The 26279-nt window shown below is 41.0% G+C and overlaps 3 protein-coding genes across 4 annotated transcripts; all 3 read right to left on the bottom strand.

The window, feature by feature from the left end:
• Positions 1-315: 315 nt before the first annotated feature.
• Tas2r4 (taste 2 receptor member 4) lies at positions 316-2990 on the bottom strand. Its single transcript, XM_028859049.2, has one exon. It carries the CDS (start codon positions 2117-2119, stop codon positions 1226-1228), a length of 894 nt encoding a protein of 297 aa, XP_028714882.1. The 5' UTR covers positions 2120-2990; the 3' UTR covers positions 316-1225.
• Positions 2991-3472: 482 nt separating this feature from the next.
• Tas2r3 (taste 2 receptor member 3) lies at positions 3473-5694 on the bottom strand. The gene has a single exon (XM_028859047.2). The coding sequence runs from the start codon at positions 5108-5110 to the stop codon at positions 4160-4162; it is 951 nt and encodes a 316-aa protein (XP_028714880.1). The 5' UTR covers positions 5111-5694; the 3' UTR covers positions 3473-4159.
• Positions 5695-16059: 10365 nt separating this feature from the next.
• Positions 16060-25727, bottom strand: Ssbp1 (single stranded DNA binding protein 1). 2 transcript variants are annotated; one of them, XM_028859040.2, is made up of 6 exons: positions 25629-25727; positions 24892-24954; positions 21955-22015; positions 20819-21047; positions 19593-19681; positions 16060-16206 (listed from the first exon to the last, which is right to left on the bottom strand). In XM_028859040.2, the coding sequence occupies exons 2-6, from the start codon at positions 24913-24915 to the stop codon at positions 16163-16165; spliced, it is 447 nt and encodes a 148-aa protein (XP_028714873.1). In that variant the 5' UTR covers positions 24916-24954; positions 25629-25727; the 3' UTR covers positions 16060-16162. The 2 variants fall into 2 exon arrangements, with proteins under 2 accessions (XP_028714873.1, XP_028714874.1); XM_028859041.2 differs by lacking the exon at positions 25629-25727 and adding an exon at positions 25555-25579.
• Between the last annotated feature and the right edge of the window lie 552 nt (positions 25728-26279).

A 26279-nucleotide genomic window follows, 5' to 3' on the forward strand; every position in this document is an offset into this window, starting at 1 on the left:
AAAAGAGGAGAAAAGGGTATTAAAGGACTAATGAAGGGCTCTGCCACTCATTTAGAGTTCTTACGGCCCAGATTTCACTTATAGGCCTCTTTTATCTGTTAACTTTATAACATGACTAATAGCTCCAGGTTTTATAACACTAATACTGGTTGGGTACTATTTACTAACTCTTTCAGTAAAGATGGTGGTGGGTGGAACAGGAAAAGTCAGGTGATTTGTACATTTCAAAAGTTTGTTTATTTTGAGATATATAAATATTACATAAGCAATTTATTTTAACTATACAATTGTCAATAACAAATGCTCAATCTCCACTTCATAACTTGTCAACACCCATCATCAGATTCCCCAAAACAGTATTCTCCTGGACAACTGTGCAATGTAGAAACCATTGAGATAAGCTGCCCAGTCCAGTACTCCACCACCAGCTCAATGCTCTTGGCCTTCCACTGAACTCTGGAGCAAAGGTGTAGGTGCTGTGCTCTCTAAATTTCCACTCAGGTGGTGTTCTCTCACTATCTGAATAGAACTTGCTTTTGCCCTAGGCTATGTCTCTAGATAATAAAATAGATTCTTTGAGTTTCAACCGTTTTAATTGAATTGTTTACTATCAGTCACTATATCAACTCTGACCATTTCTAGATCAAGCCTAGAAACTCAGTACCAGGGTTTCTTGATAGTAACAGCTCAACAAACATCAGGATCCTTTATCTGTCATGCCCCACAAATGCACACCTATCTCTTTCCACTTTTCTCTTTTTCTCTGAACCCCCCTCCCTCTTTTCTTTATGTACTACCTTGTTACCCTTTAAGCCAATCTGTTCTCAGTGACAGCTTAGCTACTAGTGGTACCTTGTTCAGGGATCCTTGGCTAAATTCTCTAATTTGTGTTAACCATGTACATCACAATGTGGCCTTCATTCAGGGACATCCCCTTATACTTCAGCAGCTAGTGGAACAGTATGATAATTTCCACTATCTAGGAATGTAATGGCCATGCAAAATACACAAATGCCTCATACAATTCCTTAAGAAATGTGCTTTACTTTACAATATTAGCAAAAAAAAAAAAAATACAGTATTGACTAAAATACAAGCACTCGGGACCAGGGTCAAGATGTCAGATACAGAATCACAAAATCAAGTCCTTAGATCACCGTGAAATTTCTAACACTTGCAACCAAACCATGAAGTCATGCTGTCAAGCTTTACAAATGAAATTCCACTATTTGTAGAAACAGAAAATCTTCTTTGCTTTAGCTTTAAGTTTATGATGTGTGATGATGAGGAGGAGAGAATGTCCTGGAGGGTAAGCAGCAGTAATAATTATGCAAACAGCCTGGGTTCTCAGACTCTTCCTTCCATAGGAGAGAGGATAGATCAGAGCAGCAACTGAATACGGAATGTAGAGCAGGAGGAAACAGATCATCAGCCTCATGGCACCCATGTGAGCCTCCACCTGGGGATTCCAAAAGCTCGTAGTGTTTCTCTTCATCTTCTGTACATGTCTTCGCAAGGAATGTATTAACAAGGAAGCGAAAGTCACATTGAACACAAACTGTAATAGTGAGTTCAAGACCAAAGAAGCTGCTAATGTCAATATGCCCTCCTTGAGGTCAAATAACGTCTCGTTTCTTCCAGTTATGTGTTCGGGAAAGCGTGATATCTGTGTGAGCACAAGATACAGGAGAGTGGTGAAGGCAGAAATCAGAAGACAGGCCAGCAGCAGGTGGGAGGTCTTTGCAGAGACTGCCCGTTTCAACAAACGAAACATTGGGTACTGGAAATTAGTAATCTTCACACAATACAAACAGTTCAGCAAGGTCACTAACCAGAGACTGTTGGAGTCCAGAAACTTCCAACACAACAGGAAAAACATGGAAAAGTAGACTGACCTTACCGCGTTTGCAGCACTGTAGACAGAGTTCACTAGAAACAACACCAGAGTTAGGGATCTAGTGACGGCCAAACTGAACAAGAGAGTGTCCGAAGAGGAGACTCGGTGGCTTTTGACCCAAGCCTTATAAATGACCACTATAATAAGAAGATTGGCAACGATTCCTACAAAATGCAAAATGACCGAGGTAGCAAACACAAATAAATACAGTTTCCAAAGCATCTTCACTCACTGAAGATTCAGTGTGCGTGGTGCTGATGAAAACAAACTGAAATATGTAAGTAGGCACAGTATTCAGCCTGGAGGGAGGTCTCCTTTTTATTTTCCACTGTGGCAAATTAGCCCTTTCTGGTCTAAGAGGCAGCTGCTTTTACTGGGATGCAAATCTTTCAAGGATTAAATTACTATTTCTTCACTCCTATTCTTATTTTCTTAGAAATGCCCAATTATAAACATGCTTCAGTGACTCTGGAATCTGTTCCTTGAAGAGCAAAAAGACTAGAGGAAGCCTAGCCGACTCCAAGAACTTCAAACCCAAACCAGAGTGCTCGAGCCCAAGACTATTTCCGTTTCCCTGGGGCTTTACTCCACAGAAACCAGAGTGCTGTGGGATCCATCACTCATCGCTCCTTCTTCCCCCTCCCTTCCCTCCATGGCCTATGTGAACCAGTCTGTGTGTCCTCCACATGTTGAAACTGAAGCCATTGTCTCCAACTGCATGCCGACCATGCCACGGCCACTCCTTCACCTAGGGGATTTACTGAATCTAATGCAGTAAGTTCAAGGAACAATCCCCTCCTTGAGACACACTTTTTATAGACACGTTGAGTGAGGCACAGTAGAAAGAGGTAATTTGTGCCATAATCTGTTCTGGGGTTCACCTAGAAAAATTATCCACCCTTTCATGTTTCCTTTATAAACCTGACCTATGCTTAGATCTACGTAGTTACAATACGTCCCCTTAGGCATCAAAGTACTCTGATGTAAAATCCAGGGTAATTGTTTAGTCACATTAGAAGTCCACATTCAGGAATGTCATGTGTCCTAACTGACTATATTCACCAAGTTAAAGAATTTTTCATGACACAGAAAAATATTCTCATTGAATTAATGACATTAAATAAATGTCTATTCTTCTCTTTAAATAAAATTAATTAAACATCAAAGTATACATATATATACATATATATTCTATAAATTTTAAAAGCACATATGCATCCTGGAAAGAACAAGGAAGGGGAGAGGAGAAGAGGAGGAGGAGGGAGAGGAGGGACAAAAATGCTTAGTCTTCTACACAGTCAAAAAAACCAATATATATATAAATATTTGGAACTACCTTCAATAAAATGTCAATGAATTCTGAGTCTATCAGGTCAATCCCAGTCCTCGGGGGAGACCTTGATCTGGAAGAGGTGAGAATGGGGGGGTGGGCTGGGGGAAGGGGAGGGAACCAGGAAGGGAGAAAACAAGGGAATCTGTGGCTATTATGTAGAACTGAATAGTATTGTAAAATAAATAAAAAAATGATTTAAAAAAAAATGTCAGTGAAACACAAGAATGGACTGGAACCTGGAATCCAAGAGTCTGGATTTTCATGCTGTTATTTACAGTATCACACAAAGACTTGTGGGAAGTGCCATCTTAAAAGGACTGGTGTTGGTGCATAATTTATTGTTTGACATAATGACAGCCTTCAATTAACCCAGCACTTTATATAACACATTGTGCTAAAATGTTGGCATACATTGTCTCATGACTTTCTACTACTCTGTGGATGATGTTATCATCCATATTTTAGGGTAAAGGGAAAAAAAGCACAAAAACAATTCATCCACAGACACAAATGGAAAATTGACAGAACCAGAAGAATTTAAGCCCACATCTATGAAAAAGCAAAAGCTTTTGGCCTTTGTGTCACAGTCACAGCAGTGCTTTATTTGTATTGACATAAAATTTAAGGTAAAACTAATTCACAGACTGGCTATGCTTAAGCTAATGGTTATTAAAATACATCTCCATATCTACATAGTGAGTGTTCTTACACTGGCATTTCCCAAAGACTGTTGCACCTGTCCAAATGATCCTATGGGGAGAGGCCCTCAGAAGCATGGCTTTCACCTCTAAGCCAGGTAGAATCCAGAGCAAAGCAGGCAACATCTCTCCTACTGATGGTATAGACTGATGAATGGCAGACTCAGAGGGCTCCATAGTGCTACACCAGGCTGAGGAACCCCCAGGTTCCATGCTATGCCCTCTGCTATTCTATGAAGCAAAGGATCCCTTAGAGCCAGGCTTCAGGTGACCACACTCACATGGGAGCATGGCCACAAACGTCTGCTTTAGCTTGTTGTTACACATAATGAGAATAAAAGAGTCCCCAACAAGGTACGACATGGCAATTACCACACCAATCATCCTGACAGTCTTAGTTGCTGGTAGGAAACGACTGAATGACAAAATTAGAAAACAAAGAAAGTAGAAGAGGAAGAGGAAGAGGAAGGAGAAGATGATTCTGATGGCTCTTTTGTGGGCCTCGGTACTCCAATCTCTGGAGCCAGTACTGTATTGCTGCATCTGCTTTGTGTGCTTCCCCAGAGAAAGAAGGAGCAGGAAGTAGGCAGCCAGGGAAACAATTAACGGAGGAATCTTCCACAGATTCCCAAGAACATGCATCAGATTATATTCATTTGTCTTCAGTCTGAAGTATTCAGTCATATTTGATGTGCCTCTGCTTCCACCGAGGACAGAATGGATCTTAAATTCATTCATCAGAGACATGGTACAGACACAGGATAAGAGCAGTGCACCCCACAGCATCCCAACAACCACCCTGGGGGCTCTCCATTTGAGCCAGAGGAATGTGGGGTGGGAGAAAGTGGCTATTTTCAGGCAGTAGAAAACACCAAGACAGGAGACAAGCCAAACACTGAAGTGGTTGGAAAAGGTCCACAAAACATCAATAACTTGCATCTTTATCCCTGAGTCATGGCTGTGGTAAGAGAATGCTATTATAAGGCCATCAATAAAGATGATCCACAGCAGAATGATCCTGAAGAGGGCCAAGCTGGTGATGATGAAGTCAGACAAAGAGATTTTCTTGCTCTTGAACCAGTGGCTGCCATTAACCAACCCAATGAAGCCATTCACCAGATTTCCAAGAACAAACTCTGTAACAATCAGAACCAGGAACACTCCTTCAGTGAGTCCCAACATAGCAGAATTTAGGCCGACCTGATCCTGGTTCCGTTCGTGTATCTCATCTCCTTGTCAATTTCAAGGTTTTTCTGAGCTCCGCCTCCTCCTATTTCACTGCATCTGTCTCTTCTGCGTGATTTAGTCTGACAGCTTTGTGAATCTGTTCTGGTTGTCCTCTTCACAGATGACACATATTGTCACTTCTATGATCTTCACAAAGCAGCTCTTTGTTAAAATGCAAATAATGCCCAGTGTCACATGGTCAAGGAAGGCATCTGGGTCACAAAGAATATGCAGGACTGAGACTCAATTTCAGAGGGAGTGGGCATTATGATTTGAATGCAAAGCATCTCTGATTGGCCCATGTGTTTGAAAACAAGGTCTCCAGCTGGTGGCATTGTTTAGGAAGTGTAACACGAATTCCTAAATGGTCTTAATAAAAAAAAACCCAGAGCCAGAAATTGAGGTAAATACTGAAAGATCAGAGAGACAAAGGAACAAGCCACCTCTTACCACTAGGACTCCTCCGCCTGAAAAGCTTTCTTCAGCTGAAAGACTTTAGTTCCTGTCTCCTCACGCCTTATATACCTTTCTCCACCCACTCATATCATTTCCTGTCTCAACTTTCCTAGTGCTGGGATTAAAGGTATGTGACTCCCAAGCGCTGGGATTAAAGGTGTGTGACTCCCAAGTACTGGGATTAAAGGTGTGTGCCACCACTGCCTGGCTTCTATGTTTAATCTACTGGCTTGTTCTGTTCTCTGATTTTCAGGCAAATTTATTAGGGTACACAATCTACCACCACAGAGAAGGTTATGGAAACCTTAGGAGGTGGAACCTAGCAAGAGGAAGTAAGTTACTGTCACTAAGGTTGGCTTTGGGATTTTGTCCTGGCCCCATTTTAACTGTTCTCTGTTTCCCACACAATATGATGTGGCCTGCTGCTTCTTCTGGAACTATATGCCCAAATAAACTTTTCTCCCTTGATATTTTTTTTATCAGGGTATTTTATCACATTAACAAAAAAGAACAACAGAAAATGGTGTTGGGAACCACCCAGAAGAGAAAAGTGAATGGTACCTAAGTGAAGCACAGAACTACCTGAAATGTAAGAGGCCTTGCTTCTCTACAAGGAAGACAGACAGAAACAGGGAAACGCCAGAATTCTCTCACACTGGAAGGAGGTTTAAGAGCATAAAATTCAGTGTCACTGGTCTTAAAATCAGCTAATTTATTAAAAATACCTTAACCTCAACTCATGAAAACATTGTCAAGTTTTGAATTTTGCAACTAGTTCTTAATAGCCAAAATTTAGTTTTGCATAAAGCATATTCAATTTTTCTCCCCACCCCCAAATGAGTAACAAATGTTCCTGGCATCATGTGTTGAATAACCCATGCCACACTTTCATTGGTTGTATCCACATAAGCATGATTGACTTCTGGACTCTATTATTTGTCATTACTTTGCTTTGTAGCCACATCAGCAGTACACTTTCTCACAGTAACCATATACACACACTCACAGGAACAAACCCTTAACTAGCAGAGAACATTCCCTAGTTCATTCTCCAAGAGGCAGTTATGCTTGGCCACTTGCTTGCCAAAGCATCTTCAAAATCAGCTTGTCATATGTCCCCAAAGGATTTCTAAAAATTGATTTAAATTTCTTTCCAACTGTCACAATGGCAATGTTTCCAATAAACACGACGAACTAGTGTTTTTTTAATGCATTTCAACAGGGTTTTATAAAACTCTTCAGAGACCATTCATTGAAGACTTTGTATTCTGACATTCATACATGGCATCTTTTCAAAATGATCTTTGATGTTGTTTAGAACTTGACATTTGGGTATTGCTTAATTTCCTGTAACTCTTATCTATATTTATTTTCAAAGTAATCTCAGCATTTGTGAATCACTGTCTATGATCTTAACACTCTTATAACAGTACTTGCTAGACTCTTAGTTCAAGTATGTCATTAACAGTGCTCGTCTTTCCATTCGAAAGGAAATTTTACTGTTTAAACACACCTTTGGTACATGATATTTCTGTATAAACCACAATGTCAAGATTGTTGCACCATTAAAGAACCCTTTGTCCTGTGGTTGCCTGCAGATGTAATTCTGAACGGTCTTAAGTAAGAAACACAGAGCCAGATACAGAGTTAAAAGTCCAAGAGGTCAGAGCACTAGTGAATAACCCTTAGCTTACCAGCCGCTGCCTTCCTTCCCCTGAGAAAAGACCTACTTCCTGTGTGTCTGCATTTTTTATTGACTTTGTTTTGCCTTCTCATTGGTTCTAAACCCAACCACATGACTTCCTCATCACTGCCTGTCTATACAGACCTCCAGGTCTCTATGGTTGGTATTGAGATTAAAGGTGTGTCTCCATGCTGGCTGTGTCCTTAAATATACAGAGATTTTTGTCTGTCATGTGATTGGGATTAAGGGCATGTGCTACCACTGCCAGACTTCTGCTAAATGGCTTGCTATTAGCTCTGACTCCCAGGCACCTTTATTTATTAACAAATAAAATCACATTTCAGCACAAATAAAAATATCGCCATAGTTGCCTATGTTTTGGTCCCTATTTTTAAAATGTTAGACTGAGTTGGTTTCTTTCTGCAAGCCCAATGCTATGGGCTGCATGAGATCCCTGCTCCCCAAAATCCATGTAGTTCTTGCCCTCCTTGTAACATACCACTTAGAAAAGTACTCAGAGATGAGGTTTTTAGGGAGGAAACTAAGTTTGCACGAGATCAAAAAGGTAGGACTTTGCTACTGCAAGCCCACAAAATAAAGGTCACATGAACACAGCAAGACATCAGCCACCTACAGGCCAGGGAGATTCTTCTCCAGAATGACTCACTCTGGCCCCTGGAGCTGAAAGGAAATGTCTGCTCTTCCCTCTACCAGTCTGTATTTTGTTCTGGCTGCCACAGCAGACTAATAAACCTACCAACGTAAAACAAACTATTCTGCACTTAGGAAATCCTCCCAACTCAATTCTCTAATCTGCCATTTGCAAGGGAATATAAAGACAATACTTTTGTTTTGTTCTGTAGTCTAGAGATAGGGTTTCTCTGTGTAGCCTCGACTATCCTGGAGCTTGCTCTGTAGACCAGGCTGGCCTTGAACTCAGAGACCCACCTGCCTCTGTCTCCCAAGTGCTGGGATTAAAGAAGTGTGCAACTGCCACCCAGTTTATTCTTTTTTTTTTTTTTTTAAGATTTATTTATTATGTATACAGCATGTATGACTGCAGGCCAGAAGAGGGCATCAGATCTTGTTACAGATGGTTGTGAGCCACCATGTGGTTGCTGGGAATTGAACTCAGGACCTCTGGAAGAGCAGTCAGTGCTCTTAACCTCTGAGCCATCTCTCCAGGCCCCCAGTTTATTCTTAACGACCTGCTCCCTTGGGAAGGTTACTAAGGTTCCTCATGAGGAACTATAAGAAAAATTTAGCTTGATAAAAACAAAAGCAACAATAAAAAAAGGCTTGTTTAGTCTGACTGCTAAGGTTTTGTGTATTTTTCATGTCCCAACTCCCTCCCCAAATTTACAATGATCTGAGTTAAAATGGCAAAGATTGTGAGATCAGTGATGTCTTTCTTACTTCAATTTGTAGTGTAATTTTTTTTAAAAAAAAAAAAAAAGCAAAAATTTGACCATTTATATGAGAAGGTAGATATTTGTGAATTTTTAAGGCATATATTTAACTTCACACAAACACAAAAGGTTTATTTGCATCTCCCAAAGAACTCAGAGGTAGGCTATCCAGGTATGCTCTGGTGGTTTTATGTCATCATAGTCTTGGCTTCCTCCATCTTCTACCCTGAAGACCACTTCATGCTCTGGATGGTACTTGGAGATTCAGCCAACATGTTCCCATTACAGAAAAGAAAGAAAAGGTGAAGGGATGACAGTCTAGAGAAAGACAAAGGACACATTTCCAACAGTTCATCTAAGAACTTTCCTAAAAGCTCCACCAAATGACTTCTGCACATAGCCTTTTGGCAATCCATATCCACAAAAACAAGGATGCAGTATTTGAGTTGTGCATATTGTCACTCCAAATACCAGTTCTGTGAATACAGAACTAATGATGAGTAGTATACTAATCACGTTTGTGCTTTACGTTCTAGGTAGCCTTACATTCTCGGAGCCATATGGACCCAGAAAGGGAGCTGTCCTTCCAGGGTTAATTCCTATGTTCATTGCCTTGCCTAACTGTAGACTTTCCAGCAGATGTTCACCCTCTCAGGTCTGTTCCCTATCCAGAAACAAGGTGTCACTGTCTACCACACATCTGACAAGAGGAAGCTCCAAATAACCTGACTGCTTTTTCTCTTACAGCTACTTACTGTGTTAGTACTAGATGCCAGACAGGAGCTATATGTTGTTTTTGTTGTTGTTTTTACCTTTTCATGTGTGCATGCTAGGGTACACATGCCTCATGTACACATGGGGAGGCCAGAAATCTATATTGGTTTCTTCCTCTATTGTTCTCCCCCTTTTTTTTTTTTTTTTTTTTTTTTTGGTGTTTTCGAGACAGGGTTTCTCTGTGTAGCTTTGCGCCTTTCCTGGAACTCACTTGGTAGCCCAGGCTGGCCTCAAACTCCTAGAGATCCGCCAGCCTCTGCCTCCCAAGTGCTGGGATTAAAGGTGTGCGCCGCCACCTGGCTCCACCTTCTTTTTTTTTTTTTTTTTTTTTTTTTTTTTTTTTTTTTCGGACAGGTTTCTTGTGTAGCTTTGCGCCTCTCTGGAACTCACTTGTAGCCCAGCTGGCCTCGAACTCACAGAGATCCACCTGGCTCTGCCTCCCAGAGTGCTGGGATTAAAGGCGTGCGCCACCACCGCCCGGCTCCACCTTCTTTTTTAAGATAAGGTATCTCACTGAACCTGGAGCTCATCAATTAGCCAGCAAGACCCCAGGAGCCTCCTGCCTCTGCCTCCTGATACTGGAATTACATGCATGTACAACTCCCTCTTCTCTCTCTCTCTCTCTCTCTCTCTCTCTCTCTCTCTCTCTCTCTCTCTCTCTCTCTCTCTCTCTCTCCTCCCTCCCTCCCTCCCTCCCTCTTTGTTTTGTTTTTCAAAACAGGGTTTCTCTGTGTAGCCTTGGCTGTCCTAGAATTTGCTCTGGCCTTGAATTCATAAGAGATTCACCTGCCTCTGCCTCCCAAGTGCTGGGATTAAAGGCGTGCGCCACCACCTGGATCTTTTCTTAAATGTCTCAGCTATAGCGAACACAGGATCTGGCTGGAACTAGAGCACAATATGTGTTGAATCTATCTGAATTACAAATGCCCTCAAGCCCAAAGAGGGATTCATAGATTTCCCTGGGAAGGGGAAATAGAAGAGATCACTTAGGTAAACTGGGAGTGCAGGGGGTAAGGGTGGTTGGAGGTAGGGAAATGGGGTGGGGGGGCATGAGGATTGGACTGGGCAGGCTGGGGGCAGGACTGAGGGGGAGTAATGAAAGAGATGTCTTGATAGAGGAGGCCATTTAGGGATTAGGGAGAAACCTGGTACCAGGGAAACGCCCAGGAATCCACAAGGACGACCCCAACTAAGACTCCTAGCAAGAGTGGAGAGGGAGCTTGAACTGGCCATCTTTAATCAGATTGGTGACTACTCTAATTGTCATCAGAGAGCCTTCATCCAGTGACTGATGGAAGTGGACACAGAGATCCACAGGCAAGCACTGGGCTGAGCTCCAGAAATCCTGTTGAAGAGAGGGAGGAAGGAGTGTACAGAGCCAGGAGGGTCAAGGTCATCACAAGGGAACTCACAGAAACAACTAACCTGAGCTCACAGGAGCTGACAGACTTTGGACCAACAGCTAGGGAGTCTACATGGGACCAACCTAGGCCCTCTACATATGTGTGACAGTTGTGTGACATGGTCTATTTATGGGACTCCTAGCAGTGGGATCAGGGCCTGTCCCTAATACTTGAGCTGGCTTTTGGGAACCTATTCCCCATACTGGATTGCCTCACCCAGCCTAAATACAAGGGGAAGAGCTTAGTGCTACCTCAATTTGATATGCTATGCAGACCCATGGGAGGCCTTTCTGAACAGACAGAGAGGAGGAGTTGGGGGGGGGGGGCAAAAGGGAGGGGTGGGAGGAGAGGATGGATGGGAAACTGGTTGGTCTGTAAAATAAATGAAAAAAATTAATTAATAATTTTTTTTTAAAAAAAAATGCCCCTCAAGTCAAGCGTGGTATGTCAACACCTCCAGGCAGACTGCTGGTTGCTGGTGCTTCTTGGCTGCTTCTAAGTTGTTCCTTCTCTCACCCCTCACTCCATCTCTGCTGTGCTCTTTCTACCTATCTTTAACTTGCTCTTGTTTTCAAGCCTTCAAAGGCTCCACAGAGCCAAGGTTCTCTGCAGGTTTTCAAAGCCCTCTAAAGTCTAGCCCAAACCTACTTTTCTTGTCTAACTTTCCACTGTTCCAAAGCTTTTAAGTTTCTGGATGTCTAGCCATGCTGTTTCCACTGGTAAGAATGGCTTCGCTGCTACTCTCTCCTGGGATACTGCCACATCAAATCACAATTAGCTGCACCATCTTCCGCTTTTCTTCCTTGCTGGTCCTCCCTCATCATCCTAAATTATGAGTTCCTTCAACATGGGGTCTTGTTCAATTTATCCCTGTATCTAGGTATCCACTGCAGCATCACATACAGCAAGTACCCAACTACCCGAAGCTTAAAATACCCAATTTAATTGTAGGTAGCAATAAAAGGTTAAAAACACCCAAATTATACCACCAATGTATAATAAGTGGTCAGTTATTCATAGAAGTTAGTAACAAAAAAGTCAAGTATAATAAACTACCATACAGTTCATAAACTCACAAATCCCACATGAGATTTCCTAAAAGAGTACAGTAGATGGATAACATGCCTTATTTCAAATAACTACAACAGTAGCCAAGATGTTCTCAACATTTTTTTCCGTTTACAATTATAAGTCACAACTATTATAACATTTACAGTGCTCTTCACAGCAGGCCTATAAGATAGGTATGATCACCTACCCATTTACTCAAGAAAAACAAAACCACTGAAGGCAGAGGAAATTAACTAACTTACATTCAGCTGGTAAGTGATCTGAACTGTTTCACTGCACAGCCTTGCCTCTGGCATTCATTACTAAAGACCTCCTTTTTTTTTTTTTCCTTTTAAAACAACTCATAAGGCAGAGAAAGTTAACATAGACACTTGTATAGCAAAATAAGACCCTGAGTTCCAAAACATGGCAGCAAGCAAATGATTGGAAATTTTTTAAAAATCAAAAAAAGATGCTTCAATAGTGTGGCTGCATGATACTGCCAGCCATAGAAGTCAGCCACTGTCATAATATGTGGAGCTTTGAGGTGGCAAAGAGGAAAACTGAGATAAGAGACCAAACTTCAATTCTATTGGTGCCACAATTTTCTACAAAGTGAGCCTGAAAACTTCCTGAGCATTCCTTGTAATTTTAATGGACAGTGAAACCAGTGGACACCCTGACGCTACTCTTAACCTGTAAGGAGACACCTGCCTGATATAAGGAAAGCGGAACTGTTAGGAGAAGGCTGTGGAGGAAGGGTGACTTGTTTTTCTATAGGATCACCAAGAGAGAGTATAGAGTGGAGGTATTTCCTTCACGCCTAAGTCTCTCCCTAACTGACACCTCCATTTATTCCTAGAATATGGTAAGCACACTGTTCGGGACACTCCAGTTTAGCAGTGGGAGACTGAAGCTACATAAAGCCAGTGGAAGGTGAGCAGTGAGGAAAAAGCTAAATGCATAGTTCACATACCTAAGCTCAAACTCCCACTGTGTGGCTTTGACTTTTTTTTAAACTTTTCTGTGTTTCTGAATTTCATCTGTAAAATGATACTGTCACTTTTTTCTTGGAAGACAGTTACATGAGACAATGATAAAATATGTTTAGCTCAGTACTTGACTCAGGCAATGGGTTAAGAAGTATCGGTCACTACTATGACTGTTGTCACTGTCTCCGAGGTTTCCCTGTAACTTACTGACCTGAGGGATCACTGTTCCTTTGCTATCATTTGTCTTGCTGTTACCCCCTCCAGTCTTCACAGCATAGAATGCAAATCCCAAGAAAATACGTAAAATGATCCCGCTCTCATTTCCATGCCCACGAACAACCAGCACAGCACAATGTGCTAGCCTGAGCTAGACATGGACAAAGGGATCATCTGAGTAGAGGAGAAACTAATTCTAAGAACGATCTCTTTTGGGAACACGGGGAAACTTCTTGACAATCTTACTTAATACTAAGCTTAGCCTATAACCTGATTGGCAACATAACCAATCTCCCTCAACAGCCTCAGAAAAAAAATGTGTTTGGAGTTTGAGGTGAGTTAATCATCCCAAGAATTATAATGGAAGTAAACAGTGGGTCTCATACTGGCCAGTCTTTAAAGTGCAGCCTTCAGAGCCATGTGCATGCTGTTACAGGTGAATAAAGACAGAGCACAAGCCTAAGATGCTGAAGGGGAGATGGATGGCTGGGGGTATTATGCTGAAGAGGAGAGAGATGGCTGGGGGTATTTTTTTTTTTTAAAGATTTTTATTTATTATGTATACAGAAGAGGGCGCCAGATGTCATTATAGATGGTTGTGAGCCACCATGTGGTTGCTGGGAATTGAACTCAGGACCTCTGGAAGAGCAGTCAGTGCTCTTAACCTCTGAGCCATCTCTCCAGCCCCGGCTGGGGGTATTATGCTGAAGGGGAGATGGATGGATGGGGGTATTGTGCTGAAGAGGAGATGGATGGCTGGGGGTATGCATGGGAAGTTTTCCTCATCACTCCCAGTACATGAAGCAGCACTGGCTATTAACTTTCTGAGGTTTGGAAAAGACTTGTGCCAACACCCCCCCCATTTTAAAATACACTCATGTTATTAAAAGCATGCATGGGAAGTATAAAGGAACTACACACAATACCCTATAGACAACCACAGCATTTGCTGCTTCTCTTTCCAGCCTTTTAAAATACATATATTCTCCTTATTTTGAAAAATAACTGTTTTCCAAAAATGGGATACTACCACAAATGCCTGTTCAACAGTTTTTCTCCTACCTTTCATCTTTCCATTTAACATGGAATAAAATCCCTGTAAATTCATGCCCTGATACAATCACATCAAGAAGGGAAACTTGAATTACAAGTCTCTACAGCATACACTACCAGATCCCACAGGTCTTCTGTGCCTGGTCCAGCCTGGGAGCAGTGGTGTTTCTCAGCAGATGGGGCTGCATGGGTGTGCCTGGTCCAGTGGGAGCAATGTAGTTTCTCTGCAGTTGACGCCATGTGGCATTAGGTTCCAGCAACTCTGACTGGCTTGGGATTGGCCACAATCACTAGGAAGGCAGAAGAGTCAGCCTGAGTGAAATTGCCGCTGCCTCCACCTCATGGCCTTTCAGACAGGGAGGGCAGTCTCCAGCCCATGGAGATGATCCTGCAGGATGCACTACTCTACTTCTGCAACCCAGACTCAGGAACAGCTTCAGCTTTGGGTTAGCTCTTATACATGATGAGATTTTTTTTTCCACTTTCACCTTGTTTAAATTTCACTCAGAAATACACATAATTCCTCACAATGTTTAAGAATGATAAAAACTGCTTTGCTGAGGAAAGACATAGCAGTTGCTTAAAATAGGACTGTGCCACCAGATTCAATGAGTGAACACAGAAAGATCTAGTATGTTGACCAGTGATCCCAGTGGCAGAAAAAAATAGGCAGATAGGAAGGACAGCAATCTTCTACAGGGTAAAGCTAAGGAACTCCTCCTTCCTTCAAACAAACTGCACTATCAGTACAGAAACACTTCAGAAAGCCAAGAGCCCATAACATAGCATGTGAATTCTGAACTTCTTACATCTAATATAATCTAAGCTACAGCTGGCACCAACTCTCAGGGCAAAGAACAAATACATAGGCTGGGCTGGGGACCAAGCTGGGAGCAGCATGGAACAGACAGAGTGAGGAACTTCCCACACTTGAACAAAGCAAGTCTGAGCAATAGTCAACCTCTGGAAAGCTGCAGACTGACTATGGATGAGTGGTACAAATTTAAAAAAAAAAAAAAAGATATAAAATCCTGAGTTTACATAATCTTTATGTGCAAATCACTAGTAAACTTACAATAAAATTAACTGTACATACACAGACTCTCTAAGAAGGCAAAATCAAAGGTATTAAAGGGATCCTCGAAGTGGGTGTAGCTCATAGGAGAGGGCCTGTCTAACTTGAGACTGTAGGTTTGATCCCCAGTACCATGAAAACAACCTCCATCTATCTCCACTGGAATAAACTTTGGGAAGGCTGGCAGAGAAGGGTGTGGAAAGAAAGAGACTAAAGGAACTGAAGGAACTGGAGGACTGTGTCCACTCTACTTACACTTCATTCTGGGCCTTAGAGCTGATAAAAGGTCTCATAACACTACTGTGGAACTACCAACAAACAAGGTATGAAGGTGGGTTACTCTGAAGCAGTTTGGTTGAGATAGTAACTTCGGCCTCAGGATCACTTATCTGCCAGTATCACTGAGTGGCTCTTCTGTGTCAACACTAGTATACTTGTATGGGTGCAGGTACACAGAGCAAAGTCAGTACTTACCATCAAGTCTACAGAGCAAAGTTAAGAACACCAGTGTTTACAACTATGGGACAGATTCCTGACATAAAAGGCTAAAAAGTAACCAGTGGCTGAAATACCCCAGTGCAAGTGTGAAGTAGAAAAGAAGACCTTCCAAACAAACGTATGCCTTGACCACAGCACACAGGGTGGAGCCCGAGAGTTTGTTACTTTGTACACTTGTATAGAGAAAGCACTCCTAGAAAAATATGCACTTGGTAAGTGCCACAACCGACCAGAAATAGAGGGTTAGTTCACACACACAAAAGAAGACATGTCAGTCAGGAAAAATACTGCCACTCATTTTATATAAAATTTTTTAATCTTTATCTTTAAACTATAGACTATACATGATTTGGAAAGGAGACTGTACCAAACAATGATCAAAGAAGTATCATCCGTTCTATGCCTTTTCTCTTATCTGGTCACTCAGAAATATAATGTTATCTGGAAAGAAACCAAAGTGTAAACATTATTTCAGAATGCTGTCTTCATTTCATATGATAATTCCCCTCCAACACAGACATCCTTTAGTGGTATTACAAAATTTCAAAATATTAAGTAACTTTTGTTGTGTCCAAGAGAGGTATACAAAAATGTTATAAGATAAATAAATAATACAACAGGCTGAAGCTGTTTGCCCAACAATTAAGACTTCATTATAGAATGAGACCATTAAGGTCTCCCCAACAATAACTTTCTGTAAATGAGGTGAACATCTACAGATTCAACTCAGACTAGAAAGCACACCCACAAACAAGAGGGCAATGAAGATATTCCACGTGCTACATGCTACAGACATGCAGCACAGCACAAGCGTGGGCTCGTGGCCACTTAGCAACTGCAAGTTTACTTGCCTTTAAGAAAATAAATTTATTTTAAATTCTAAGAATGAATTTCATGTACTGACTTTTAGGAAATGTTTTAAGTATTATACAAAGTAAAGCATTTTTATGCAAAAACCAACAAAATTGGACACTGCTCTGATTATTCCAAAGAAAACTGGCTAAAAACAACCAAAGAAAAAGAGGTGAAGTAGCATTTCTTGGATTACTCCAAACATTTTAGATCCTCAATAAGTATACAATTATCTAAAGATAGTTATTCGTAACAAACTCCAAACATTTTAGATCCTCAATAAGTATACAATTATCTAAAGATAGTTATTCGTAACAATCACTTCATGACTGTAGAGGATGGTAACTTGAAGGGATTAAAATGGAATTCACTATCAAAAGCCAAGACTGCCATCTGCTGGTGTGTTTTGGTTTTGTTTTAAAGTTCAAGTATGACCCCTAGGTGAAAAAACAGTATCAAAATGAATGGAAGGAGTTGATAAGACTGAAAAACAAACAAACAATTAAAACAAAGCAAACAAACAACAAATGGATAATTTAGGATGTAAACATATTTTTGAAATTTTTAGATTGATCCCTATATTTGCTAGTGTTCACAACATGAGAAACGGGACTTGCTTTTTAGATTATGTTAATATACAATAAACAAAAAGAAGTTAAATGTAACCAGAAAAAAATCAAAACAGTACTTTCTTCAAGTATCACTGAGAGCTATTCAGCTTCACCGTGAGTCATAAATATATAGCTACCTGAGCAGACCAGTAACAACCATGACAAGAAAAAGCAAAACTGTGAACAATGTGAACTGTCTCTACCCAGCTTAGTCTATAGCAACTCAGTCATTCAAATAATATAAAGTTTATCCATAAATCTGGCTTACAGTGGAACACAAATGGAGTTTGAAAAATATCTACATTGGTTTTCAAAGTCAATATATTTTCTAAAAAAGATTATTAGAAAATATATGGCCGGGCGGTGGTGGCGCACACCTTTAATCCCAGCACTCGGGAGGCAGAGGCAGGCGGATCTCTGTGAGTTCGAGGCCAGCCTGGGCTACCAAGTGAGTTCCAGGAAAGGCGCAAAGCTACAGAGAAACCCTGTCTCGAAAAACCAAAAAAAAAGAAAATATATGATTATTGCTTAAAACAACTTATAATTTACCAATATGAACAGTGGTTAAGACATAAACACTGGAACAAGGGAAAGAGAAAAATTTGAAAAAAAAAAAGTGTTTAGCTTATGAGAAAGTAGGAGTACTCGAACGAAAGTTGAATACAGTGACAACTGTCTTTAAAAATGCTACAATAATTCAACATGGGTGAAATAACAGTATTACAATTGTTGTTTTTGAAAAAGCACCATTTCTTTCAGGGATACCAGTTAAAATTTATGAATAAAATAGACAATAACCCTTCCAACTGACCCTTGAAGAGGAAAAGCAGCCGTGTGGCCATTAGTAATAACTGATGGGACACCAAGATTGCCTCGCCTGCTCTTCTCTCTACTCACATAGGTCATACAACAGAGCAGTCTTTAATGATATCACTAATTATAGCATATTTCAGTAGTTCATAAACACTAAAAAATCATAGTAAGATTTTTTTCACTCCTATCTATAAAAACAGGTTTCTGGGTGTTTATATCAATAAAAACAAAAGAACTAAACTGAGGCTTACCTCATAATTTTAGCAACTTATTCAAGAATAAAAATCTGTCTCCTTAAGAGATGTATTTTTTTTTTTTTTTTTTGGTTTTTCAAGACAGGGTTTCTCTGTGTAGCTTTGCGCCTTTCCTAGAACTCACTTGGTAGCCCAGGCTGGCCTCGAACTCACGGAGATCCGCCTGCCTCTGCCTCCCGAGTGCTGGGATTAAAGGCGTGCGCCACCACCGCCCGGCAAGAGATGTATTTTTAATAACAGTATAATTTTCATTTTAACACTTAAAATTTGTAAAGCAAGTACTAAAGAAGATCTTATTTTTTTTATTAAATAGGCAGTGTCAAATTGGTAAAGTATCTAGATTTCATTAATCTACATATAATTTTATACAAAAAAACATTTTTCATGTTAATTTATGGATATTATAACCAGTTATTGTTTCAGAACTTTGAACTCAGTCTCAAGCTTTATGTCAATGCAGTTCATGCTGTTTTGTATTTTGTTTAAAGACAACAAAAGCTTTTAAATTTCAAATGGAAGTTGCTGCACCTTAAGTTTCAAAGTTTTGTATAAATCATAAATTCCTAACATCACATTTCTGCAACTGCCTTGGCACATGCCTATTCTTGTATAGGCCAAGTGTTTTATTTATTTATTTTTTATTTTTCAGTTTTTCTTTTCTTTTTTGTTTTGTTTTGTTTTGTTTGTTTTTCAAGACAGGGTTTCTCTGTGTAGCTTTGCTCCTTTCCTGGAACTCGCTCTGTAGACTAGGCTGGCCTCGAACTCACAGAGATCTACCTGCCTCTGCCTCCCGAGTGCTGGGATTAAAGGCATGCGACACCACCGCCCGGCTATTTTTCGGTTTTTCAAGACAGGGTTTCTCTGTGTAGTTTTGGTGCCTATCCTGGATCTCACTCTGTAGACCAGGCTGGCCTCGAACTCAAGAGATCCGCCTGGCTCTGCCTCCCAAGTGCTGGGATTAAAGGTGTGCACCACCGCTGCACGGCTGGCCAAGTGTTTTTAAAAGACACAAAGATTAAATTCTTCCAAGGCTTAACAGCACGTACTGACGTGAGCACCTCGATTTTATACTCTACGTTCCTTCTGAACTAAACAAGTGAATATAGAGTGAGATTTTGAGAATAATAAATAAATGCAGACAGTCTTAGCAAACAATAAAATGAAAATTATAAACTCTTCTGGCGAGTTGCCTGCAATCTTACAGGTCCTTACAGCAGCCCCAGCCAGAGCTGCTTACAGCATGCCAAGCTTTTCAATGAAGACAAACAGGAAATGCTATCTACCACAAGCTTCTTACCAGCTATGATTGTTGTTGCTTGCCGCCTCACATTATTCTTATCCATGTATTCACCATAGTCCACTTTCCCTTCCACATATATGCGAGCCCTGATGTAGAGAAAATGCAGTCTTTAGTCTGAAGACTCTAATTCTGCCTCAGAGAGGTCAGGACACGGGGAACAAGTCCATGCTGCAGATCAAACAATGGCACTTTTGCTGTCATGTCTCCAATTTCAAAACTAAGAGTACTAAAACACAATGCACAATTGAGTTAAGAAGAACAATGTTAGCTAGGCATGGCAGTACCTTCCTATAATCCAATATACAGGAATCTAAAACCAGAGGATTGGAAGTTTTAGGTCTGCCTGGACAACTCAGTGAGATCCTGCATCAAATTTAAAACTGATGGGACTCTGTGATACAGCAGTTACCTAGCATATACAAGGCCCTGAGTTCAATTCCTAGTCAGTCTTTCTCTGTCTCTCTCTGTCTGCCTCTCTCTCACACACACTCACACACCATAAATGATACTGACTGTTGGCATTTTCCTTCAAACATCCTTTGTGTTTATGTGTATCTTCACATATTCAAAAACACACCAAGAAAAGATGTGTAATTACTGAAATGAAATTGAAATTCTAGTCACTGCTGAAATTATTTCACATGAAATATTTTAGATCCACAAATAAGTAGATTTCTAAACATAAGAAGTACACCCATAAAGATATTCTTTTGTCATCCTATGCATTCAGAAAAGACACTTCTAATACGTAATCAACCCAAGCATTCCAAATGCTTGGAATTACTAAGTCTAGAGAAAATTATCAAGTATAAAATAACTACTGTAAATACTATCATAATAACGCAGTACATCAGACGGCAAATATCCCAGGTTCTCTAAAGACATCATGTGGTTGCTGCGAAGCCAGATGTGACCTCCATGATCCCTGGTCACAGTGGCACAGGATCTCCTAAAGACATGTGCTGTAGATGCTTTGCAAAAATACATGCTGCAGCAGCATCGGTGGTATTGCCACACCCTGCCTCATTGACTTCTACTGATGTACAGATACTGTTTGCCCTAACATGTCAGCAGGCTAACACCACAGAGACTTTCCAGGAACATGACATTAAGGAATAAATACATATTAATGTCAGTACTCAGTTAGGGAAAAGGCAGATAAAATAACACTTGCTATCAAATCTTTCGGCGATTCAATCCCAAAGATCCTTTCTTTAACTTACCCTTTTTTCACATACTGATACGCCACATCTCTGAGGCCTGGTCGAAACACGGATATTCTGTGCCATGTTGTCTTTTGACTGACGTCACCCATTTGGTATACTTCACTGTCCCCTGATCGCCACATCTCATTTGTTGCCAGAGAAAATATCGTGACTGGGTTTTTTCCTTCCACCTGTCTCATGACAGGGTCCTGCCCTACTCGCCCAAGTAACTGAACGCGGTTCATAGCTGAAATACAAAGTGGAAAGGCAATGGGGCTGAGAACCTACTGATGACTATATGTTTATGCGGCCTCAACACTCTAACTTCCAGGGTGACGGTCTCTGGAGGTGAGCCTGGTGTAGGTAATTAGGTTTAGATGATGCTATGAAGGTAAAGCCTCCATGATGGAATTAGTGTCCCTAAAAGGGAAGAGACCAGAACAGCCACCACCCCACCACAGCAATATAAAAACAAGAATGAGGGCAACTATGCTCAAACCAGCAAGTGGGGCCTGACTGGCAACCCAACCATGCTGACAGTCTGGCCTTGGCCTTCTAGCCTGCAGAGCTCTAAGAATTAACTATCTATTGCTGTGTCCCCTGGTCTGTTCATGAGAGTAGCCATAGGCACACAGGGTACCCACACCTGAGATTGACAGCAATGTGCAGAGAATGAACAACTACAGATACTGCTTCAAGCCTCCATCTCTGCATATGAAAACCTCACAGAAAGAAGACCCACAAGTTAAAAAGAAAAACAAAGGAAGGCTGGGAGGGAAGAGAGGGTTGACAAGGAGAGAGCAAACAGAAAGCAGCCCCACAAAACAAATTTTATCTCTTCATCTGGAGCTAAAAGAACAAGGCTGAGATTTCAGAAAATCTCTAGTACAAAGAGAATATTTCTGCGAAAAGTATCCTTCGCACCCTGCATAACACAGCCGTGAAGGACTGAGTGGGACAGAGGCAGCGGGAGGGGTGATATCTGGACTATACGCTCTCTTAATACTAGGTCCTCACAAACAGGCACAAGGGCAAAGCGGGAACCAAAGGTATGATGGGTAGCACAGTTAACACAGCCCACAGTTCCACAGTACTTGGAGAGCATCAGCAGAGTATTATAAATAACACTGCCAACTTAGCAATCTGTTACTCACATCGTTCAAGAACCAAACTGCTGGCCACCTCAGACTCATGTCTTACGAACTGATGAAATACCTACAGGAGAACAAAAAAATAACACAGCTTCAAATTCTTTAGGAAAGACAAATGTCAACAGAAGACCTACTCATACTAATTCACCACTTCATCAGGAGCTCCTACAAGTTCCAGCAAAGGATAGCAAAGGAGAATGGAAAGAAATCAGTGTTTTCTAATGGATGGAGTCATAAATCAATTAAATAAACATAAAAAGCAATTATCAAAGAACTATTAAGATATTTAGAATACAATCAGTGTCAAATGCAGACGATGACAAATTGTTTATATGATAACAATACATCCCTTGCATCTATTGTACATCTTTCTGGCACTGAAACAGGCACTGAGGACAAAACTTACAAGGTCTATAATAAAATTGCTTCCTGATTGGTTGTTCAAAATTCATAAGAAAAAGGACAACTCAAATGACTGGCCTGGAGTGTTTCATTTAAAAATGAGCAAAAATGACACTGGTCTCTTGAGGCTGCTTCTATAGTAAGCTTGGTCCAGTGAATATTTCATTCTTTCAGCATGACAAAGAAAATCAAAACAAAACAAATAAAGAAAAGAAAAACAGTACAAAAAAATATGGCTCAAAAGTATGGCTATCAAGTCACAATTACTGAAAAAGTATATTCACAGAAGCCGGGCAGTGGTGGCGCACACCTTTAATCCCAGCACTCAGGAGGCAGAGGCAGGTGGATCTCTGTGAGTTCGAGGCTAGCCTGAACTACCAAGTGAGTTCCAGGAAAAGGTGCAAAGCTACACAGAGAAACCCTGTCTCGAAAAACCAAAAAAAAAAAAAAAAAAGTAGATTCACAGTCAAAAAATAGCATCATTTAATATGCTAAGAGAATTACCTATTACCATTTAATCCTAGACTACCAACACAATGTCGAACCATCCCTACCTTACAACCAAGGACAATTAAGCTCAGAAAGTGTACCACTTGTCCAGGAGACTAGGAATTAAGTGGTAATTTATGACAGAATTCAGGGCTGTCTGACACCAAGGTTGTTCTTCCAACTTGCCCTCTGCTGCTACCTTAAAGACATCCTGTTCTACAGTTACCATAAAGGTAAAAAGAGTACACACACTACACTCAAGAATTCAGAGAGCCAGACACATTCTAAAAGAGCAACATTTCCCTAGTGGATCTGCCACCCAGGAGAGAAAGGGGTTGGCAGGCCAAAGAATTCTCGTCTTAGAATAAGCAACAGAAAGAAAATACATTTATTCAGGACACTGCAGGAAGCAGCTGGATAGATAGACAGTTAACAGGACTCCCAGCCGCTTCAGGCTTCAGGCAGTGGGCTGAGGGCGATGCCGTCATTTTAAAGTTCTCGCTGTGAGTGAGCCACTGTGAAGGCAGTTCTCTGGCATGTGATTCCTACCACATAAGAAGGGTCATCTCAACTGGCTGTTGCTCAGGCCTCTGAGAGCTGCTGTGTGCGTAACTTCATTATGCAGTCTCTTCACGTAAATATGGGCAGAGACAGGGCTGAGGCTCTGAAGTGTCAGGTCACCACACTACACTTTCTAGACCTAGCTTTTAAAAAAGTTCCTGTTGAGGACCTGTTTTCTTCCCTGGTCTTTTAATAATGGCTTTCTCTCTCCACACCACTCAACTAAACATCCACTCCTGGAGTGATCTTAGCTATAAAACACTATTTATTATTCAGGGTAATATAAGAAGATGTTTCACCAAATACGGGATCAAACTGCTAATCAGTTCCTATGTCATGATCACAAAAAATACTAATCTGAGGGATCAAAAGAGCCAGTGCTCACTGTGTGTTACATAACAATATGTCTCATCTTAGGCGCACACACACACACACACACCAATCACAACCTCGTAGAAAAGCAGAAATAGGGAAAGAATTATTCAATTTCAACACTCTCAAAGTACAAACTTGTACTTCATATTTGGTTTCAAAGATAATACTATAACTTTTCCACTTAAAAAGGCTAAAAGCATGTGTAGATTAAAGTAGGGACCTAAGGCTAGTCCAACTTAAGAGTAAGATGGAGAAGACAACAGGTTTTGTAGAATTTGACTTATCAGTCTTAACAGAAGGAAGAGGTCATAGTGAGATTTTACGTTAGAATTTACAATCTGCCAGGCAGTGAGGGAACACGCCTTTAATCCCAGCACTCTGGCAAAGCCAGGCAGATCTCTGTGAGTTCAAGGCCAGCCTGGTCTAGAGAGCGAGATCCAGGACAGGCACCAAAACTACACAGAGAAACCCTGTCACGGGAAAAAAAAAAATTTTTTTTTACAGTCTTGGTACCCACATGCCACAATGCAGGAAAAATGGTAATTGAGGCCTGATTAAGGCTGGCCAGAGCAGAGGATACCCTACATTGCAGAATGGTATTTGTGGCTGGTGAGAGGTGGGAATGGGAAGGAGAGGGGATGGAAGGCCAGAAAAGGAACCAGAAAAAATAACAAAAGAAGCCAGTGATAGTGGTACATGCCTGAATTACCAGCCCTGGAGAAGCAGAGGCAGAAGAATCACAAGTTCTTGGTCATCCTCAACTTTACAGTGAGTCCCAAGATACCCTGAGGTATATAAGATGCTATCTCAAAAAAAACAAACAAACAAACAAAAACTAAATACATATACTGATCTAAGCACAAGTAACAAACATTTATTAATGATTCATATTATATATGTGAATACATTTTTAAATCCTTTTTGATTCAGTAAACATTATGAGCACCACAAAAAAAAAATCCATCCTGAATCTTCCCCATCAAATAAACACATATAAGAGGATGGGCAGGCTTAAGAGTCTTTTGCTTATGTATCCAAAAGCAAAAAGAAACCCAAGAGCTACAGACGATAAAATCACACCCAAGCACTCACTAATGTAGAAAAAATGACTACCTGTAACACAGGTCTTCGAAACATGACTTCGGTTTTGCTTACAATCTAACCTTTAGACTTTTCCTGAAGAAAAAAAGAGAGAAAAGATAAATCAAACGCTACAGTATACATCAAGAACACATGTCCACTAGTCCTAGATCTCTAAACGCATTCAATTTCATGTGCACCCAATTTGCAAGCACATCTTTGCACATTTGGGTATTTCCTCTTTCCTTCTAAAAACAAAAACAGAAAAGACAAAAGAAACGCTGTGGTTTGGGGTCTCATTTAACTTCTCTGTCCAATAACCAGCAGGGGAGAAAAAAAAAAAAAAAGAAAACCTGCTATTCTTAAATTCAATTTGTCTGCTAAAAGGTCTTTAAAATACAAGTTCTCTTAGAGAATTTTTCTAATTTGTTCAAGTTATTCTAAACCCCTAAAAATGTCTCTAGTAAACAGTAGGGCTCAATAAATACTGCTATTAATCGTATACAAAAGTCGTTACAGTTTTAAAAGAAAAGAAAATCAGTGTCTCTGTTCCCGTTGGCGCTGGGTATGCCCTCCCCCCCCCCCGCCCCCAGCGTGCCCACGGGAGTCAGCTGGTGCCTTTCCCCTAAAGTGACACTCGCGGCAGCAACTCGGGGAGCAGCGGGGATGCTCGGCCTCCTGCAAGGAACCGCACACCTGCTCCCAATCCCGCACGAGCGAGCGCGCACTCGGAACACACAACTCTGCTCCCACCGTCCCCCTTCCCTCACCAGACGCGCAGCACCGGACTGCAACCCTCCTAGAGGCTCGCTTCCGGCGCACAGAGCCCGCAAAGCTCGCGATAGGCGAGGGAAAACAGGAAATCTCTGCTGTGCGCCATTGAAATGCTGCCGGCTGATATCAAGGGAAACACGATCCCGCAACTTAGAAGTGCCGGGAACTTCTTGCCAGGCGGAAGTGGGTGGATCAACAACGCCACCGGCGTCATTTTTTTTTCCCCCTGAATGATCGCCACCCGCAGGGTTTTAGAATAGCTGAACAAATTAGAAAACTTGTATTTTAAAGAAATATTAGCAGACAATAGATTAGAAGTGAGAATAACAGTTTTTTTTTTCCTTTCCTGCTGTTTATTGACAGAGCAGTGCCCTCGCACGGGCCAACCAAACTCTCTGCCTTTGAACTATATTCCTAGCACTGAACTGAAATTATTTGATGATGTTTCCAGCCTGAGAGAGGGAGCAAGGTAGGTGAAATAAAACATAGTTCAACCCCTAGAGAAGCTGAAACCGACCCAAGTTTCCTAATGTAGTAAGACAGACTGGAAAATTAAGACAAAGGAGCTAAAATCGTAATCTGAAGGTCTGTCAAAAACTAGGCGATCTAGATATGCTAATATGTGAAGTCAGAATCAATTCAAAAAT

Source organism: Peromyscus leucopus, chromosome 3, assembly GCF_004664715.2.
Source record: "Peromyscus leucopus breed LL Stock chromosome 3, UCI_PerLeu_2.1, whole genome shotgun sequence".
Lineage (NCBI taxonomy): Eukaryota > Metazoa > Chordata > Mammalia > Rodentia > Cricetidae > Peromyscus > Peromyscus leucopus.